At 42.6% G+C, this 20,396-nt stretch overlaps 2 protein-coding genes and 1 long non-coding RNA gene across 8 annotated transcripts, besides 2 other annotated features; 2 read left to right on the top strand and 1 right to left on the bottom strand.

The window, feature by feature from the left end:
* Positions 1-43: 43 nt before the first annotated feature.
* lncRNA:CR45433 (long non-coding RNA:CR45433) lies at positions 44-455 on the top strand. Its single transcript, NR_125009.1, has one exon. It is a non-coding gene; the product is annotated as a long non-coding RNA:CR45433 (long non-coding RNA).
* A 5-nt stretch (positions 456-460) lies between these two features.
* Positions 461-2,193: a mobile genetic element.
* A 593-nt stretch (positions 2,194-2,786) lies between these two features.
* Positions 2,787-5,627: a mobile genetic element.
* A 446-nt stretch (positions 5,628-6,073) lies between these two features.
* Rab8 lies at positions 6,074-9,664 on the bottom strand. 3 transcript variants are annotated; one of them, NM_079448.4, is made up of 5 exons: positions 8,967-9,664; positions 7,954-8,014; positions 7,689-7,893; positions 7,310-7,450; positions 6,074-7,231 (listed from the first exon to the last, which is right to left on the bottom strand). In NM_079448.4, exons 1-5 carry the CDS (start codon positions 9,088-9,090, stop codon positions 7,139-7,141), a joined length of 624 nt encoding a protein of 207 aa, NP_524172.1. In that variant the 5' UTR covers positions 9,091-9,664; the 3' UTR covers positions 6,074-7,138. The 3 variants fall into 3 exon arrangements, with proteins under 3 accessions (NP_524172.1, NP_001246837.1, NP_001246836.1); NM_001259908.2 differs by having other exon boundaries at positions 6,294-7,231; NM_001259907.1 differs by lacking the exon at positions 8,967-9,664 and adding an exon at positions 8,094-8,144 and having other exon boundaries at positions 6,622-7,231.
* A 60-nt stretch (positions 9,665-9,724) lies between these two features.
* On the top strand, positions 9,725-20,369 carry Usp32 (Ubiquitin specific protease 32). 4 transcript variants are annotated; one of them, NM_001275145.2, is made up of 14 exons: positions 9,725-10,040; positions 12,347-12,581; positions 12,649-12,925; positions 13,127-13,355; positions 13,419-14,278; positions 14,345-15,476; positions 15,550-15,852; positions 15,909-16,216; positions 17,419-18,065; positions 18,122-18,288; positions 18,353-18,540; positions 18,597-18,782; positions 18,844-19,311; positions 19,375-20,369. In NM_001275145.2, the coding sequence occupies exons 1-14, from the start codon at positions 9,980-9,982 to the stop codon at positions 19,651-19,653; spliced, it is 5,340 nt and encodes a 1,779-aa protein (NP_001262074.2). In that variant the 5' UTR covers positions 9,725-9,979; the 3' UTR covers positions 19,654-20,369. The 4 variants fall into 4 exon arrangements, with proteins under 4 accessions (NP_001262074.2, NP_001262077.2, NP_001262075.2 ...); NM_001275148.2 differs by having other exon boundaries at positions 18,131-18,288; NM_001275146.2 differs by having other exon boundaries at positions 15,909-16,159.
* Positions 20,370-20,396: the final 27 nt, after the last annotated feature.

Genomic DNA, 20,396 nt, shown 5'->3' on the forward strand with positions numbered 1-20,396 from the left:
AATTTTCCAAGTTCTTGGAACATGCGGTCGCTTAACGCGTTTTAGTGTCGGGCAGAACTTTGACACAAGTCCACCTTGTGGATTTGCAAATTGGGCGCTAATTCTGACTGACACAACTCCGCAAATTTCACGCAACAGCATGCTCTCGCAAGCATAAACATACATATGTATATGCAAGATCGATAGAACTCAGCAACAACATAAAGTTAACCAGGCGGCTGACAATGACAATGGCGCCAGTCATCATGATCAAGGTTATCATAACGGTAACCAACAAAGAGGAGGAGCCCAAACTAATGGTCGTAGACCATGGAGTTTAATAGGAAGAGGTGGACGTAGAACATCATTAAATAAAACGGGACCTAGGCCGGTGAAAAATTATAAAGGGGGCGGGGCTTGCCACAGTAGGACAGTATCTTTCAAAGACAGCATCCCCTCTTTCAGAACTATCTTTTATTTACAGTTTGTCAAGAAACTGTTTACACACTGTGAAATAAGTTGAATTTTTGACTTTAAAGCTAAAAATAAAAGGTTTTTTGCTTAATTAAACGCAATTTTTTTATAAAATATAATTAAACAATATTTATTTTACTTATAAATCAAAAAACAAATTAAAATATTAAATATACAAGAAAATAAACAACAAATTCCAAGTTTACACACTTTTGAGACTGTCAAGAAACTCTTTACACATTTTGTTTTCCTACTTTGTTTTGTTCTTTTTCTTAGAACGAACTCGATTTTTCCGTTATTTTTGGCTTTGCATTGCTTTTTACAACGCTTCTATTGAAATTTTGTTGAATTTGCTTGTGAAATTTTGCTGATCAAACGTGCTTAAAGCGAATTATTAAATTTAATAAAATGCCTGGAAAGAGATTATCTTTTGAAGTTACCCAATTAATAAACTATAACCACCAGTTGGGAAAATCTTTTCCAGAATTAGTATAAATGTTTCCTGTATCCCGTAAGACCGTCTACAATGTTTTAAAAGGCTCGGAAAAAGAGGGCAGGCTTGAACCTAAGAGTGGTGGTGGGCGGAAAATTAAAATTAAAAAGCGTGTAGACCGCTTTATTATGCGAATAGTGATTGCGAACCCCCGAATCTCGGTCAGATCACTTGCTCTGGATATCAGGCAAGAATGTCACCTAGCTGTGTCACACGAAACTGTGCTCCAAGTCATCCTACGCCATAGGTACTCTTCAAGAGCTGCAAGGAAAAACCCTTTGCTGTCAGATGCCAATATTTAAAAGCGTCATTTATTCGCTGTGAGCATGATGGATCATGCGGAAGAGTACTGGGATGACGTCATATTTGGTGACGAAACAAAAATGATGCTCTTTTATAACGACGGGCCAAGCAGAGTATGGCGCAAACCGTTGAGTGCGCTAGAAAAACAAAATATCATTCCAACGATAAAATTTGGAAAAATGTCACTGATGGTGTGGGGCTGTATCACCAGCCGTGGAGTGGGAAAACTAGCCTTAATTGAGAGCACAATAAATGCCGTGCAATATCTAGAAATGTTAGAAAACAAATTTGAAGGCCAGTGTAGAAAAAATTAGTCTGGTTAGCAACAACAAGCCAAATTTTAAGTTTTACCAGGACATGATCAGAAACATAAAGAGTGCAATGTACGCACCTGGCGCCTTAATAACTGTGGTAAAGTGATCGATACGCCCCCTCAGAGTCCTGATCTGAACCCCATTGAAAATTTGTGGACCTACTTAAAGAAGAAGGTGGCAAAAAGGGACCTAAAACACAACAACAGCTTATGACTGTAATAGTCGAAGAGTGTGAAAAGATCCCGTTTGAATATGACCTGCAAAAACTTGTCCAATCCATGAAAAAAAGGCTTCAACTTGTAGCTAAAGCCAATGGGGAACATACTACATACCAAAACTTTTAAAATTTTAATAAAATAATTAAAAAATTTAGGATTAAACTTCGATTTAGTGTTTTGTGTAAAGAGTTTCTTGACAGTCTCAAAAGTGTGTAAACTTGGAATTTGTTGTTTATTTTCTTGTATATTTAATATTTTTAATTTGTTTTTTGATTTATAAGTAAAATAAATATTGTTTAATAATATTTTATAAAAAAATTGCGTTTAATTAAGCAAAAAACCCTTTATTTTTAGCTTTAAAGTCAAAAAGTCAACTTATTTTACAGTGTGTAAACAGTTTCTTGACAAACTGTATTTGAGCTTGCTTTTGGTCTAGACTTTGCCACTCGAATTTCCGTGGCCTTTTGATTTTACTAGGTTTTACTTTAATATATAATATAGCTTGTACTTTAATAGGTATATTTTCAAGAATCACATATTTCCTCTTTTTTGTTAAATTAAATCTTTATACCCTAGTTCACGCAGCTGGGATCCTCGAATAGTGCGATTTCCTGGAGAATGCCTATAGGAAAATCCCCGAAATTCTTGGTGCAACATATTGTTTTTAACCACAAAACAAAACCTTTAAAAAAACTTCTGACCAAGACTCAGAAACCGCACATTAAAAAATCACTCGCTCAATCACTCTAACTCGACTTTGCCTTAGGTGATCCTTTTCGCTCAACACATCGCCTGATACAATTTGGTATAATTTTATTATATTGCATATTATCCTTTTAAGGTGATATTTTACAGAATCACAAAATAGTTAAATCAATCAAACGATTCATCTGATCAGAAAATATTTTTCTCTTATTTTCTTACCGCTAGCAAGCGAGTAATCATACTCCTTGCTTCTCCTTTGAGAGCGGTTTTTAAATAATTAAACTTTAGAGATGTGCTCAAGACAGAGAGTCAAGATAACAGATAATAGGATAAAGTCTATTATAGTCAGAACATAGTTCTCTGTAAGGGTCATGCAACTCATGGTTAGATCTACAATGATTTAAGACAAGCGGTATATAGTTTCTAGTAAATCTACTTGGAACACAGAAGTTAAGCCGACTAACCTAGTCGGGACTCTCAACTTCACTTCACGAATAAGCTTAAAAATAAAGACTGTTCCAAGCATCGTTCCACGATTAGCTAGGGAAGGTAAATTAAATAAAAGTAGTCTACTGGAATATGGAGGTAATATAAGGTTTGCATTCCAATTTAGGCGCCGCAAGGTAAATAGTAAGAATTTTTTTGGGCCGATTCAATGCGGTCCGAGTGGACTCCAAACAGGTGATCCGTACTCTAGAATCGGACGGACTAACGAAATAAATAAGGCTTTAGTCAAGTAAGGATCATCAAATTCCTAAGACCACCTTTTTATAAAACCAAACCCACACCCCAGGCCTTATTGACAATATGATATTATTCGAAATATGGTCAGAAAGTTTTAGTTTAGGGTCCAGAAGAACACCAAGATCATCAACCCGTGTTATTCTGTCCAAAGGCCACCCGACAAAAGGTCATAACTTTACACTTGGAGCCATTTAAGTCTAACACTTTATCACGGCACCATATTTGAAATCTGTCTAGATCGGATTGTAAGTTCAAATGGCGCGAATTGTCCTTGTGCTGGAGGCATTATTTAAAATCGTCTGCGTACATAAGTACACGCGAATGTTTTATTATTAAGGGGAGGTCGTTAATGAATAAGGTACAAAGAAGCGGACCAAGATGGCTCCCTTTGGGACACCGGATGTGACTCGGAGAATACAAGATAAAGAATTTTTAAAGAGGACTTGTTGCGACCGGCCATTCAGATAGCTTGAAATCCAGTTTAGAAGATCAACAGTGAAACCTCAAAGATCAAGTTTTCTTATTAGAAGGTGATGATTAACAGAGTCAAAAGCTTTACTAAAGTCAGGGTAGATGACATCTGTTTGAAGATTATTTTTGAAGCACTGTATTACGACAGAAGTTAGCTCCAAGAGGTTAGTGGTTGCTGATCTGCGTTTCGTAAAACCGTGCTGACACGATGATTGATCTACAATACAAAAGTGCTGCAAATGAGGAGTGATAACATTTTCAAACAGTCTTGGGATAGCCGACAATTTAGAGATTCCTCTGTAATTGCTTGCATTCAGTTTGCTACCTTTTTTATGAAGAGGAATCACAAAGGACTCCTTCCATATATGGGGGAATTGTGAAGATTCCAGAGATAAGGTAAACAGTTTCAGTAGAGGCTTGCACAAGGCTTCCGCACAGAATCTGAGCGGAACACAGCCAGGGATTCCATCGGGACCTGGCGAATAGACCGTTTTAACACGCTGAAGATCGTTAAGCAGTGAGCTTTCGTTTATAGTGGGGCGAAATATTAGATTCGATCTTAGTCGACCGCATAAGAGTATGGCTGTTCGGAATGAGGTGAAGTTGAATATGTTGTTTGAAAAAACTTGGCGAATAGATCGGCTATTGCCTGATCCGATGTTACCGTAGTGTTTTCAAAAAATAGCGAAGAAGGGTAAGAAATGGTTTTTCGCTTGGTGTTAACGAAATTATAAAACTGTTTCGGATCCTGTGCGAACTGGAACTTACAACGGCTTAAATAATTCCTGTAGCACTTAGCATTAAGCACGGTAAAGTTTAAGCGAGCGCTTAAATATTTAGAAAGGATGGACTTAGAACCGTATTTTTAAATTTTGTATAAAGTCTGGACTTTACATTTCTTAGGTGTTTCAACTCTTTATTAAACAAAGGAGGTTTAAGGATTGCCGGATAGTACATCGGAACACAAGAGTCAAAAACGATTTAATTGCGGTATAAAACATATTAATGGCATCCGTCATTATGTTGCAAGAGTAAGGATCGGACCAATTAAAGCCAGCTATAAAATTGTTTGCCTTGCGAAAACAGTGAATTCGCTTGGTTGACTTCTCCGATTTTACTTTTAATACGGTACGGTGTCGATTGTCACCTCGAAAGTAGGATGATATGGATCTTCAGGTTGAGTAAGATGTGCTACCCTGGACAGAAACACACTTTCAGGACTTGTTACAAGACATAGATCCAACAGTCGACCAAGAGAGTTTCGAATATAATTAACTTGCAACAACGATAAGTCGAGCATAAAGTCATGTTGTGCTAAAGGGAGAAGAATATTCGATTGTTCTTCTGGGACCACATTATGCCAGGTATATTAAAATCATCTAGAACTACCAATTGGTCCCTGTCAGACAGTTTATTTGAGATGGATTGGATAGCGGACAAAGTATTCAGATATTCTGGGAATTCAGAAGATAGCGGAATATACGAGCACATAATATAAACTGATCTGTCGGAAAATGACAGTTTTACGCATATGATTTCTGAGTTATGGGATTCGTCAAAAAGTAACTCTTCCAACGGGAGGGTAGATCTAACCCGTTCCCATTTGGAGGGACGGTCATAATGTGTACATATGTACGTGGGAAGACTTCGGAGTTAAATCCCCGGCTTTAAACAAGTCTCTGAACACTATTATACGGGATGCAAAGGAAAGGCTATTACAATACAATTTGGTTAGTTTGCTACGCAAGCCTCTAGCATTTTGATAGGAAGTAGTAAGATTAGTTAGTTTTTAGTTTAGTTTTAGATTTTTGAAGAAGATGAAGAGGCGGAGGGTGCAGTGGTCTGGCCATGTGAGGGATGTTTAATTCCCACGGGCTCTTTTTACAATTTTTAATTAGCTTAGCTTCGAACTCTTTTACCACCATATAATAAGAACTTTACGGGACTTTTCTTTAATTTTCCACACAGATATATAAATTTATGATGCCCCATAATGCAACATGATGTCTCGTCGGTATGTCAACGATTAAGCTATGATTCATATTCATAATCCTCTCCATCCGACTTGGGTCATTGGACATGATCCAGATCATTTAAGAGTAATCCCTGATCGAACCCTGAGCGAATAGACTTACCCACAAACTGGTATTGGATTTCTTAAGGTCCTCTCAAGTGTACCTGGGAAACCCAGTGCATTGCAGCATGGACATTTTGTATAAGTTGATAGTCCTCAGCCCATACTCTACAATGCTCCACAGCACAATCTGTCTACGCGACTTTGGGTCCGACGCGTCGAACTCGCCTGTCTCTGTTATGACAGAAGCTCAGCGCTACGAAACGAGCCATAAAATCTTTTCAAATAAAAAGTTTTTGGTTTTGCACATGATTTATTTTTATAAAATTGTATACGTTTAATCATTAATATTACAAGTAATTAATTAATATCAAATATGCAATTAGTTATCATTTAATTTCACATTATTTATATTACTGCGCTGTGTATGTGTTCATAATTGTTTATTGCTGCCGATCGATTCTCATCGATAGACTACCTTTAATTGGTGATATCTCGCAAATCTGCAAATCTTCGTTAATGTTTTAATATTAGGTGTAACGTTTTATTGACAAAGTCATGTGGTGTGCGGCAAAGAACAAAATAAATAGAGTACGAACTAACCAAATGAAATGTGTGTGAAGATTAAGAAGAATATAATAAGCACCCTCGATCTGTGCGATACTACCACATTATATTATATAAAGTTAGGACCGGGTAGGGGGAGGTGCGGGGCGGATTGGGCTGTTTTACACTTTTGGGTCATTGTGCGTCTGGACCTCCTCCGTCGTATTCCCAACGTAATGGCAAAAGGGTTTCTGAATCGATCGAAAGTACATACAAGCAATGAGCAAAACAAGGACAGGTAAACTAATCATATGCATACATAGTACATACAATATATTTGTTTTACAATTAATAATTTACAAATCGACAACCATGGCTGCTAGAGAAAATCATAATTCCGTAAATACTAAAACCTCTTCGAGAAGGACGCGGGCGGGTTGGATTGGCTGCTCTTCGATTTTCGCTATCGCTGGATCGTTTTATCTTTAAACTTGAGTTATATACGTATATATGTATACATATTATCATGCCTAGGTATATTTCGTACACGCTGTCGTCATATACTTTATTTAATAACTGTTTCATAATGCAATTTGTGTTCTATTCCATTATCGCGCTTATTCGGTTAAAGGGAGCCGGCTGCTGATTGATGTTTAAGGTTGATTTAGATGTCAGTTAATGTCCGCTTGTCGGGGTCCCGCTTGTACTCGAACCTAACAGGAGTTAAGAAAACTACTACCTCGTAGTTACCACCATAAACCACTACCGTGTAGTCGTTGCCACCATGCCGCTTCAGTGCCGAGCGCACGTTGCCACGTCAAAGCAGACTGCACCTGGACAACCAACTGTCCTTCGTCCGACTGTCCATCGGTTTCAGCTGATGGCCGCCCTTGGGTGGGTTGTTCGCCTCCTGCGCACACAAAGGATGTAAATGGTTAGCCACAGTAAAAAAAACGCTTTGTCCGAGTCTCGCCACCCGCACACTCACCATTCGCTTTTCCGTTTTCGCTTTGATATCACTGGCTAGGGTGAGGAAGGCTTCTTCCACGTTAATGCTGGCCTTCGCGGAGGTCTCCATGAACTTGATGCCATACTCGATGGCCAATTGTTCGCCGCGCTCTTTTGAAACCTACAACGGGTGGAAAATTGTTTAATTATCGGCCTTAAGGGCAGATAGCTTTATGAAGCTGAAAAGAATATTGCGCCAAATCATTGTCTATCCCTTATTGGATTTAATAACAAATGATTATACACTAACTGAATTTGAAATATATAAATAAAATGTTTGTAGATAACTTTTATGGAACAAACAAATAAACGAACTTGGAGGAATAGCCAGCGAAATCACCAATTTCTTTTTTCCATACCTGTCGCTTATCGGTCAATTCGCACTTGTTTCCCAGCAGCATTTTCTCGACATCGGCGGACGCATTTTCCTCGATATTCCTGATCCAGTTTTTGATGTTCTCGAAGGACTTTTCTTGGGTTATGTCATATACCAGCATGATGCCCATGGCACCTCTGTAATAGGCCGTGGTGATTGTGCGAAAACGCTCCTGGCCGGCAGTGTCCCTGGAAAATGAATGGAGATATAGGTAATTAGAGAATACAGATGAATCGCCTAGTACTTACCATATCTGCAGCTTAATCTTCTTGTTATCTAATTCAATTGTTCTAATTTTAAAATCGATACCTGAAAAGAGAAAACAGATGAGCATATACACACATGTACGTTTGCTAATTAATTTAAATAATTTGGCAAGAGGCTAAACCTGTTTGGTCGGAACCCATGACATCGCAGCTAAAATAAGAGACGAAGAGAACCGAAATCCACAAACCACGCAATTAATTTAAACAATGTCGTTAAGTAAATGCCCCAAAATTGGAAGTGTCGCGATGAAAACGTGCCAAAAACGAAAATAAACAATTATTAGCCACGAGCAGAAATGGGAATCGCTCTACTTTTGTGTTTACAAGTACGGGAAAGTACAGTGTGCATGTCGAATATTATTGTGATTATTATTTTAATAAGCTTAAAATTACTAGCATAATCTGATTTAACTGCCACTTGAAGTTGTACTGATTATGATTCGAATTTATTAAAAAGTATTTGCTGTGTTTGGTAGAAAGGCTTCACTGTACTCGTACGGGAACAACTACTTGAATTCCCTCTGAGACTGGGCATGGGCCTGCTGGGTATATAATAGGGCATTCCCGATTTGGCGTGCGACGGTCAAGTCTCGCATCGGAACAATCCGGCTTCTGGGGCGATAAGAGCAGCGAAAGTACAAAGACTATGGGTACTCGGACTGAGTACTCATTTCTGATCGCTTTCCTATGCGGGTGTGAATCTCAGGGCGAGATAAGGCATCCGGATATATTCCTTACGGGAAAATCTTAATAAGCGCGAGAAATCAAACATGGTGGGAGTGCCCCTCCCATGGAAACAACAATATTTATGACAAATGCGCCCGGATGGGGCAGGAAATAAAAAAGAAAAGAGGCATTTAATGAGTCACTGGGCCAGAAGCTCGGATTTCCAATTGCGAATGAGTTCATGCGAACGAAGGTGTTATAATTAATAACCAAAAAAAAAAAAAAATTAAGAATCGGAAGACACGGTAAACGCGGATGATGACACTCACCTATTGTGGATATAAACGTTGTGTTGAAGGCGTCCTCAGAGAATCGGAAGAGGATGCAGGTCTTGCCCACTCCGGAGTCACCGATCAGGAGCAGTTTGAACAGATAGTCGTAGGTTTTGGCCATTTTGTGTGCTTTTGCGGTAGGATCACAGTATCTGGCCCGATAATAGTGCTTAGCTGGGGGTTAGGGTACGGGTTAAGGGTGATGATGCTCTGTACACGTCGTCGTCTCCTTAATCAACTGACTGACTTCCTCTCCGATTCTTGGCTAATAACACTAATCACGATTATGCCCCATGCGTGCCGTTTAGCGTATGTATGTACATATACACTATACCCAGACGTAACCGCACTAATCCACAATCTAATTGAATCGACTCGAATCGAAAACGTATAGTTTTTTCCTTCTCTCCGCAGCGCAGCTCTTTTTCTCTTGGGTGTGTGTGTTGTGTTTTCGATTTCGGAGCCGTGTCAAAAATGGCGACGTAGATTTAAGACCTTTTTGTTGTCTGTGCCCGAGTTTCGGATTTCGTGCGGCGGCTTTTCCGGTGGGCAAATGCAAAGGCGCTCGCTACGCGGTGCGAGTCTACGTTGGTTTGTTGTGAAAATTACGTGGAAATGAAGTTAATTACTGCTTTCTAATTACGCCCGTACAAAAAATATGAGTTTCGATAATTCGTTGCTGCGCAACACTGGCGCGCCGTCGTCTATCGATAGCTTATCGTACGATGGGGAAAACAGCTGTTTCCAGTTAGTGTTGGAAAGTGCGCGAATATAGAAAGAAACAGAGGAAAATAGCACAAGACAAGAGTCAAAAAGACAGGTGTATATTATATATTCATACACATATATCGTCGTGATCCTGCACCTGATCCTCGCCAGCAGCCTATTGTTCCGCCCGCGACTGTGAAGTGAAGTTGAACAAATGTGAAAAGTGGCGTCGCCAGACGCAGCAGCAGGCGGAGCCCCAGAATCCATTGAGTTGCACCCCCGCAAACAAGAAATTCTGGACCATGGGCACCAAGGAGTCCAAGCACTCCAATAGCGTCAGCTACGAGGATTCGGTGAAACGCGGTGAGTCTCCTCCGGCTGGTTACTTGTGGGGCCGTCTCCCAGCCGCAGAAAATAGGTCACTGCCAATCAAGAAAACAGAACCCCCTGCGAAAGCAACAACAACGTACAAGCAGGTGCAATCGATTCCATTGTGTTGTTGCGCCCACGTCTTCTGACCAACGGGAATCACCACTGACTTCCGCCACCACCATCCTCATGCTCCTCTTAATCCTATCTCTTGCAATTATCTACTGCCATTCCAGTGTGGCTTCTTTATTGCATGTGTTTTCATGTGCATGGGTATTTGCGTCTCCGCCGCCAATGACGTCACAATAGAAAAGCTAACCGAATGGGGTGGCAGTTGGAGGTGTGCGCTGTGTGGGTGAGAGACAACAAAGCAGCGAAGGCACATGAGAAACAGTTAGACAGCCAGTGGAGTGCAGTTCACGCTTAGGGTGACTGGAATGCGCGGATGCGGATGTCGCTGCGAATACGATTCATTTCAAGTTCAGCATGTCATTCCAGTGTTCATTTCAATTCGCACTCTATGGGCAAAGGTCTTCTGTTGAAGTATTTTATAAAGAAGCCTACTTTAAAATTTTTTTGTTTATAATGAAATGAAATTATAATGAAAGGGGAGCATTTTGGATTTCGATTTTCCAATTGGAATATCCATAAGAAAAATGTTTTAAAATAAATAATTCATTGGGCTTTTAATTCTGCATGTCATTTCCTTATTTCTTAAAATTCCTCTTTAAGTGGAATATGTTCAGATAGGAAAAGGAATTACTGTGTTTAAAACAAGCTGATAAGCCAAAAAAATAGAAATTTATTTACAAAGTATGAAAATCGGAATGTTCACTCTTCTCCAAATATTTTATAATAATGAACCAGCAATAAAATTGGTAATCATTCAGAAGAGTTAAGATTATTTAAGCCAACTTGTATACCCATTTTCGGCCCACTTTCAATGACGTTTAGCTTCCCTTAGTGCTTTTCACTTACTTTATTCCGCCTTCCCTTTGCGCTGGCAATCATCTAAATGCTGGTGTTGTTATGGTTATGGTTGCTGATTTGTGGCCAGGCGGCCCAGCCAGAGTTAAGAAAACGAGTGTCGCTGATAAGGCTCACTCCCCCGGAACACCAGCACTCCGGACCACCCCTCCACCACCCACCATCACTGGTGTGGGGCGTGCGACCGGGTGCGTGTGTTTCTTATTAGCCACTCCAACCGGTTCCAGTAAAACCAAGGGGGAAGTGAGGACTAGCATGCAAGTATGTGCGCGGTGGTCAATAATCGCAGACTCGAGTTGCAGTTAACATTCAATAAAATGCCGTTTCCGTGACGTCGCATAATTCGCCTGCAATATTGCCCAATCAACTTGGGAATGTATTTTCACGCCCGGTTTGGCGGTTATCAGTTGGCTCTGGGTTCTCAACCTGATCGTTGAAATTAAAATGGTTTATTTATTGTCAATTTAATTGCGCTTCTTGTGGCCTTTTATTTCCGACATTAAATAATCAACGTTATGAATTATAACGTTATGAACGGGGCATGAATGAAAATGGTTAAATAGGGAACATGTAGTACATTTAAGATGAAGTAACATGAATTAGCATACTATTGAGAATGCGCAACGATATTAACAAGAACATTTTGTTTCGTTTCTTATCATTTTCTGACTTAAGTGCTAAACGATTTTAAACTGTCGTATGTTATGCTGCTTTGATTCCACGGGAAATGATTCACAATTATTAAACAAATAAAATTAACTTTGTGTGGCGGACTTCGGGATACCCTCTTCATTTTTTAACTTATATATAATTTATCGTTTTAGGGCAAGAAATATTAGTTAAATTTTTTTTATTTGTTGATCATATGAAAACAGTCCTAAAATATAATTAATATAATTAATAATTATCGTTAAAGAACATAATATTCATGTTACCTTCTATTGGTTTGTGGGTAACCTTTTTGCACTTCAGGTAATTAGTGAAAAATCAATTACTGATAATGGTTAATTAGGTAACAACGAATCTAATACCATATGTAATGGAATTGGTAAATGAGCTCGGAAATAATGTTTATTGATATTATTATAATGTATATTATTAAACAATTAGAGCGAATGTATTTGAATTGGGTTTCCATACTGGAACATGTGTTCCCAATAATCAGTTTGTTATTGACAGCACGTCGGTTAGTGTGAAATCGAGGTCGTAAATCGCATCAAATGAGGGGGTTACCCGGCATACCGGCTATTAATTAAAGGCACATGGGATAATCCCTAACGCAGCATTACTCATTCACCGATTTTTTATTCCAGTAAGCGACGTAGAGCTTCGCCGCCTGAGAGATGCCTTCAAAAAGTCAGCGGGCGTGGGCAGGAACTTCCTCAGTCGGAATGCCTTTCAGCAGGATGTGCTGTGCGAGGGAGTGCCGCCAAAGATCGTGGACATGTTATATGCCGCCTGTGGTGGCACCCAGCGTGGCATCTCCTTTAACGACCTGCTCTGCGGTCTGGTCTTGATAACTCGTGGTACCCAAGCGGAGAAAACCAAGTGAGTGTGCCATAATGTGCAAGGCTGAATTGATTTTAGGTAACCCAACTACTTACTTTCGTTTTAGATTCCTGTGGAACCTGTACTGCAACGATGCCGGCACCTTCATCATCAAGTCGGACTATGTGCGCAACGTCAATCTGGCTCCCTTCGAGAGCGTCTCCCTATTCGCTCAAAGCGAACGCGTCAATTTCGAGCAGTTCCAGGACTGGATCATAAAGCATCGCAATGCCACTGTCCTCTCCAAATGGCTTCTGTCCGACAACTGTGTTAGCCTCACATCGGAGCTGGAGACGCCAACGTTTTACCAGAGCCTCGCTGGAGTGACGCATCTTGAGGAGAAGGTGAGCATCTGCAGCTGAGGCTGATAGAGCTTTGTAAACATATGCGAGCGAATCATTTCGTGGAAAATGCAATTTATAAATAATTTTCGCTTGGTTCCTCAACTGTTTTGTTATCCGCCACTCAATTTACCTCAATCGCCTCTCATTTGCGTTCTTACGTTTGACTAGTTCATACTGAAACCCCGTTCAATTCTTTTGCAGGACATTGGCGATTTGGAAAAGGAGTTTTGGCGTTTGAAAAACACTTCCCAAAATGGCCAAATCGACTTGCAGTTCCTGGGACCCCTGATCAGTCCACCCATACCAAAGAATGCTCTAGCAGGTCTATTCAACGCCTTTGATGAGAACCGCGACGGACACATCGACTTTAAGGAGCTGTGTTGCGGAGTAAGTGCCGCCTGCCGAGGACCGGGTGTGGAAAGGACACGATGTAAGTACTAAATACTTTTATCATTCCGCTATGATCAATTGAGTAACAAACGCCTACCCACAGTTTGCTTCAAAATCTTCGATGTGGATCGAGATGGCGTTCTTAGCCACGATGAAACACTGCAGATGATCAATGTTCTGCTATTAGTAGCCAAGGAAAATCAGGAGTCCCAGCAATACAAGGATCTGACCAAACAGCTGGTGATAAGTGATCTTCTGGAGTTTGGACAGAGAAGAAGTCCGGATGGAACGCCTAGTAAGCTAACCCGAGACAATGTCTCGCTGACCGCTGAGGATTTTATGCTGTGGACCGTACAGTGTGATCTAAGACTCATGCAGCCCTTGCTGGACCTCATCTTCGAGCTGTGCCACATCGTCTTTGGCCTGTGGCCCCAGTGCAAGCACATGGAGAACGATATCGTCCGGGGATGGTTGCGACGGGAGGAGCGCAGGCCGTACCGCGTTGGACAGTTTTGGTACTTGATCACGCATGACTGGTGGCTCAGTTGGATGCAATACACTCAGCACACGACGCACACCTGCGACTATTGCAAGCGAACCGCCAGCCAGCGGACCGCTGTTGATGAGGCGCTCGTCTGCGATGAGAGCTTTAACACCCACAGCTTGGAACAGCACGATAGCTACTCCCTGGGTTCTGGCACGGGATCGGCTTCCGGTTCCGGGTCGGCGAGTAGTGGCATCTCAGCTGGACGACATTGCGGACCCGTGCGACCAGGGCCTATTGACAACAGCAATCTGATCACCGCCAATCCGTTCCGGAATGTTCGAACTCTCACCGGCGAGGGTGGTCACCTCAAGCGGGACACACCCCTGGTGCAGAACCACGACTTTGAACTGGTGCCCAAGTCACTGTGGAAGGCATTGAATCGATGGTATGGCGATAATCTTCCACTGCCACGACAGGTAAGCAAAGAAAACTATTTAATAATCAGAAACGTTTACTTATGAACTTAATTTGTATTCCTCCAGGTCATCCAACCGCCCAACTCCGATGTGGAACTGGAGCTATACCCGCTGAACCTGCGAATCCTGCTCCACCAGGCGCAGCCATCCCAGACAGGCGTAGGCGGAGGCACTCAACTTGGTAGTTGGGGCTCCACGGTGAGCGGTGGCTACGGAGTGCTTGCCTCCGGTGGCGGATATGCCGCCATCGCTGTAAGCAGTGTACTCCAACCGCCGAAGCGATACTTGGCCTACACGGCTGCCTTCAGCCGACTGGCCACGGTGCGTCAGGTGGGCGAGTTTTTGTGCGAGCAACTGCGTCTTAAGTCAGAAGATATCCGGCTATGGCACGTTCCACAGCTGGACAACGGTGCCATATTGCTAGAAGAGGATGCCATGTGCCTGAAAGAGTTGCTCATTCGGGACAACGACCAGCTGTTGCTGGAAATCCGCAACAAAGATTTGACCTGGCCGGAGGAACTTGGCTCCTTGGCCACCGCTCAATGTGGCCAGGGTGCGGGAACACCGGGGGACCGGCGTCGCTTAACACGCAGTTCAATTATGTCGGTACATGCGCCCGGAGCTACAGGCCTGCACAACCTGGGCAACACCTGCTTCATGAACGCCGCTCTCCAGGTGCTGTTTAATACCCAACCACTGGCACAATACTTTCAGCGTGAGATGCATCGCTTCGAGGTGAACGCGGCCAACAAACTGGGCACAAAGGGTCAGCTAGCCATGCGCTATGCGGAGCTGCTCAAGGAGGTTTGGACGGCCACGACTAGATCTGTGGCCCCGCTGAAGCTACGCTTTTGTGTCAACAAGTATGCGCCGCAGTTCGCCGGTGGAGGTCAGCACGATTCCCAGGAGCTGCTCGAGTGGCTGTTGGACGCTCTGCATGAGGACCTTAACCGTGTGATGGAGAAACCGTACAGCGAGCTGAAGGACTCGAATGGGCGCCCAGACAAAATAGTGGCCGCCGAGGCCTGGTCCCAGCACCACGCCCGAAACCAGTCAATTATCATTGATCTGTTCTACGGCCAGTTGAAATCCAAGGTCAGCTGTCTGGGTTGTGGACACGAATCGGTGCGATTCGATCCGTTTAGTCTGCTCAGTTTGCCGCTTCCGGTAGAGAATTATATCTACTTTGAGGTCTTGGGTGAGTAAATCGTAGTTGAACCCAATACTTCTATGTTTATTATTGTACTTATTAATACTTTTCTTTTTTGTAGTTATTCTGTTGGATGGAAGCGTTCCAATCAAATATGGTTTTCGTCTGAACTCCGATTGCAAGTACTCGCACCTGAAACACAAGTTGTCCACCATGTGCTCCCTGCCTCCAAATCTAATGCTCGTCTGCGAGCTATGGAACTCACAAATACGCCAGGTGCTAAACGACGACGAGAAACTGCGGACGCAGAGTGCCAAGGAGCTGTACGTCTATCAGCTGCCGGAACAAAGTATGCGAACACGATCCAACTCAGGGCTTAGCATGCACATCGAGCAGGGTCTTAAGGACATACAGCGCAGTTCCGGTAAGCCACCCAATGATATAGCAGATGAATGTGTTTCTACACTTTTGAACTTTCAGCTCTCATCACGAGCGCCCAGGACTCGCTGTCCTCGCTGAGCACTTTGCAGACGTCCAGCCACCGCGCCTCGTCACGAGTCCTGTGCAACGGACACGTTTCGGGCCTGGATGTCGAAGGCGAGGCGGAGGTGGGCACGGATGTGTCGCAATGTAACAGCAACAGCAATTACAATCCTATTGTAAGCACTTACAGCGGAAACGGAAGCGGGGACAACCAGGTGCACGAACTGCTGCCAGATGAGGCCGGAAAGGTAAGCCGGTGCTTTGGAAAGAGAGAGTGCATGCCCCACAGCCTATTTTGCTTCAAGGTATGGCTTCTAAACTATATTAACATATACGTATTTAATATCATAGATTTACGCCCCATCTATTTGGGGCCATATCGAATTCTAAAATTCAGAGCTTCAGAACTTTCCTTGCCTAGGATAGCGAGCTTGCTCCTCAGCGGCGAAACTGCTGCTACTCTCGTATGATATATCGTCGGGTCGTCTTTGATTGCGAATGCGAGATCCGCCAAGAATCCGCCTCCGTCTGCTTCTCGATTGTCACTTTACAAGCGTTTAATCTAAATATATTAAATACACTATGTTAAATGAACAGTTGCCGTTTGCTGCGTGGTTTGTGGGCTTCCCTCTTATTTACTCAAATGTACTAGCATACTCTGTATATTCTCCCTACTTTCGTATTCGCACACTTTTACCAAATTGATATCAATTATTTGTAATATATACATCCTTCCTTCTACTAATCACTTACTTTGTTGCTGGCCTTATTCTATAACTAATGTAAATTATTTGCTTAAACCCAATCAAACACTGCGTATCACCTCTCGGCTATCCTTGGAAATCTCTTTGTTGTTGCTGGTTTTCAAGTTGGAAGCTTGTGAAATATTATTTTTCTAGTAGTTTTTGGTCACTCTCATAGCTTTGCGATGCCATATATCCATATATTGTGTTCGTTTTTAGAAAGTTTTGAGTATCCGAAAAGAAATACATTGTCTTAGCTTGTTTGTTAGATGTATTTTAATGTATTTTTGGATAAAAAGATCTATCTTTATGTATTCAAATTATAAAATTTCTTCGAAGATTTTAAAATTTTCGTCAATTTAATCTTAAAACTATTTTCAATTCCCATATCTTAAATGTCTTTGATGTAATTTTCCGTTATATTTAAAATTTGAGTAAAAAAAAAACAGGTTATCTTTCGAGACTTGTATGAAACCTAAAACAATTTAATTAAATAGCTACTGTTTTACACTCCACCGCCCTCACTAAACAACTAAAAAGAACCAACAAGTTAATTAAAACACGTGCCATAAACAATTTATACATTTTAAAGTTGTTTTAGAGTTTTAGCGTTTACCCTATAGCTATTTTGTAAATTTGAAAGTAGATTGTTCCATGGTTAATATAGCTCCCAAAGCTTCAATTCACGACTACACCCACCTAGTCCCTTTAATAACTAACCCCGTATCAGCACAACTTAAGTCTAATACCAACTCTCGGTGCAGGAGTCGCTAATTCTGAGCTCCAGCCCGGAGAACACATTTATGCACGGCGCTGCCGCCCAACAGAAGCGCGTATCGTCCGCCAAGCTGCTGCACACGGAGAGTAATACCAGCTCCATGTCCTACACGAATCATTCCGGCGAAAATTCCATGGAGAGCTCGCTGACCGAACCCATTCCATTGGCGGACCTGGAGCCGGTTAGCAGCCGTAATGGCAGTGGCGGCGAGGACTGCTCCTACCGGACGTCGCCAAACGATTCCAGTGGCCTCAGCACGGGCCACACCCTGGGCGCCAGTTTGGACGTGGACGAGCAGGCGGAAGAGGGCAACGCGGAGGATCACGATCAGCCGGATCAGATCACAACCTCGCAGCCGGAGACCAGTAGCGGGGTCTACTCTCGTCGCTCCTCCCAGCCGCCGCACAAGGCGGGCAAGTATTTGGTAGCCGTACATCGAAAGATAACGCGGCATGACAGCTACTTCCTGTCCTACCACAAGACGAGACCAAGTCTCTTTGGCGTTCCGCTGCTCATTCCAAACAGCGAGGGTGGCACCCACAAGGATCTTTACTGCGCCGTGTGGCTGCAGGTGAGCAGGCTACTCAGCCCATTGCCTGCCACCACGGAACAGGCGAATCATGCCGCCGATTGGTGAGTATTTCCACTTGCTTGCTGCTTTTGTTTACTGATCTTGTGTATATACGCAGTGATGACAGCCTGGGCTACGATTTCCCCTTCACGTTGCGTGCCGTCAAGGCAGATGGTCTAACCTGCGCTATTTGCCCTTGGTCAAGCTTCTGTCGCGGATGCGAGATTCGATGCAACAATGATTATGTACTCCAGGGAGCCCTGCCGCCCATCAATGCCGCCGCCAGTGCGTAGAGACCTTAAAATCCGCTTGCCGTTGCTAGAAATAAACATTCTACTTTCACTTTCAGGTAATACATCAACGCCAAAAATGAATGCTAAATTCCCATCGCTACCAAATCTGGAGGCTAAACGGACGCCGGAATATACCGCCTCCTTGTCGTACACACCGACAACCAAATACTTTGAAGACTTCACCATTGCCATCGACTGGGATCCGACCGCCCTGCACTTGCGCTACCAAAGCACCTTGGAGCGTGTATGTAGACTCGGCATTATTTTGTCCACGGGATACTTATATTTGTAATTGTTTAGCTGTGGGTGGATCACGAGACCATTGCCATAAGTCGGCGGGAGCAAGTGGAGCCCGTAGACCTGAATCATTGCCTGCGCGCCTTCACCTCGGAGGAGAAACTGGAGCAGTGGTATCACTGCAGTCATTGCAAGGGCAAAAAACCCGCCACCAAGAAGCTCCAGATCTGGAAGCTACCTCCGATATTGGTAAGCCAGGCCTAATGGCCAATTGCCTAGTGAAATTTTATTGATAATTTCTATTCCTCAGATTGTTCACTTGAAGCGGTTTAACTGCGTCAACGGCAAATGGGTGAAGTCACAGAAAGTGGTCCACTTTCCTTTCGATGACTTCGATCCTACTCCGTATCTGGCCTCAGTCCCTCAGGAGACGATACTGCGGCACAAGGAGCTGCTGGAGCTAAAGAATGATGCAGAAATGACGATGGCAACTAACGAAGTTGTTAGCGAATTGGACGAGATTGATGCACCCAGTAAGGAGGTTAAGGAAGAACTACCCAATCAAACGGGGTCCACAAAGGCTACGGCGTCGCCACCGCCCACAGGGAATATTCTGCGCCAGAGCAAGACCAAAAATGCTGTCCGGCGACAACGCCTCATCTCTACGAGTCTCACAAAAACGCCTATCGTTGATGGCGAGTTCGAAGACTATCACCAACACCGACTTAAACCAGATGTGGATCAGTTCGATCCCAGATACCGACTCTATGCTGTTGTGGTGGGTGTAGCCTATGCCTTTAATCCTCCTGATTGTGTGATAACCTTATATCTTGTTTTGTAGTCTCACTCGGGCATGCTGAACGGAGGTCACTACATTTCCTATGCTTCGAATGCAACTGGTTCCTGGTACTGCTATAACGACAGCTCCTGCCGCGAAATATCCCAGAAGCCGGTCATCGATCCAAGTGCTGCATATCTGCTGTTCTACGAACGCAAGGGCCTGGACTACGAGCCTTACCTACCGAACATCGAGGGACGGACGCTGCCCAATACCGCCAGTGTGCCACTCGAGGTGGACGAGACCGAGGGAGAGCTGAAGAAGCTGTGCTCAATTTCCTAACTGATGTCGTGGACATCGCGGCTATGAAGATATATTTTTCCATTTTATGCGTTCTGTTCTAGAGGGTTTGTGTTTTGTTTCGAACCGCTTATATTTTGTTATTTACTATTCTAAGCCTATTTTGATTTTCTGCAATAGTTGATTAATTATCCCCTAATTAGTTTTAGGACGAATTATTTTTCTTTGCCGAGAATTGTGTAATGCATGTAATATACAATATTCATATTTAGCTTGTAGATGATATGTTATATTGGTTGGCCAATGTGGAGCTTAGGTTGTTACGCCGAACAAATCCATTCTCAATAGTTTCTTGTTGCTTTGTTTTTGTTGTATATAATTTAAACATTTTAATTGTATTAGGCCAGCTTGGCCAGTTTATTATTATTTATGCCAGACCATGTCGTGGAATTCCATTTAATTTGTAATTATTAATGTAAATAACAAGCGGAAGTGAAACACGAACGGCTAAACGTTATGGACAGTTTGATATTATCCATTGATTGATCAGCAATATCAAGATGTTACGAATTTCATCCAAAAACTCGCAGACTATTGTTGCTCTACTCATACGTATTTACATGTATTGATTGGCTTGTGTGACGCGCCGAGCAGATTCGGTTCGAAATTAGTATTGCGCTTATCAATTATGACTTCAATATGTCTAATGATTATGTATTTGATATTTACAAATTATATATATACACCCACAGATATATATATATATATATATATATATATATATA

The sequence above is a fragment of the Drosophila melanogaster genome, chromosome 3L (genome assembly GCF_000001215.4).
Source record: "Drosophila melanogaster chromosome 3L".
Lineage (NCBI taxonomy): Eukaryota > Metazoa > Arthropoda > Insecta > Diptera > Drosophilidae > Drosophila > Drosophila melanogaster.

What these genes read in the sequence shown, in the direction of transcription:
- Rab8 (NM_079448.4), bottom strand. Translation starts at nt 9,090, where the DNA reads ATGGCCAAAACCTACGACTATCTGTTCAAACTGCTCCTGATCGGTGAC. An exon ending in AACGTTTATATCCACAATAG is followed by an intron (nt 8,015 to 8,966) that starts GTGAGTGTCATC and finishes TTCTCTTTTCAG; the next exon opens with GTATCGATTTTAAAATTAGA. An exon ending in CGAAAACGGAAAAGCGAATG is followed by an intron (nt 7,232 to 7,309) that starts GTGAGTGTGCGG and finishes TTGTGTGCGCAG; the next exon opens with GAGGCGAACAACCCACCCAA.
- Usp32 (NM_001275145.2), top strand. Translation starts at nt 9,980, where the DNA reads ATGGGCACCAAGGAGTCCAAGCACTCCAATAGCGTCAGCTACGAGGAT. An exon ending in TGACGCATCTTGAGGAGAAG is followed by an intron (nt 12,926 to 13,126) that starts GTGAGCATCTGC and finishes ATTCTTTTGCAG; the next exon opens with GACATTGGCGATTTGGAAAA. An exon ending in ACCGACTCTATGCTGTTGTG is followed by an intron (nt 19,312 to 19,374) that starts GTGGGTGTAGCC and finishes CTTGTTTTGTAG; the next exon opens with TCTCACTCGGGCATGCTGAA.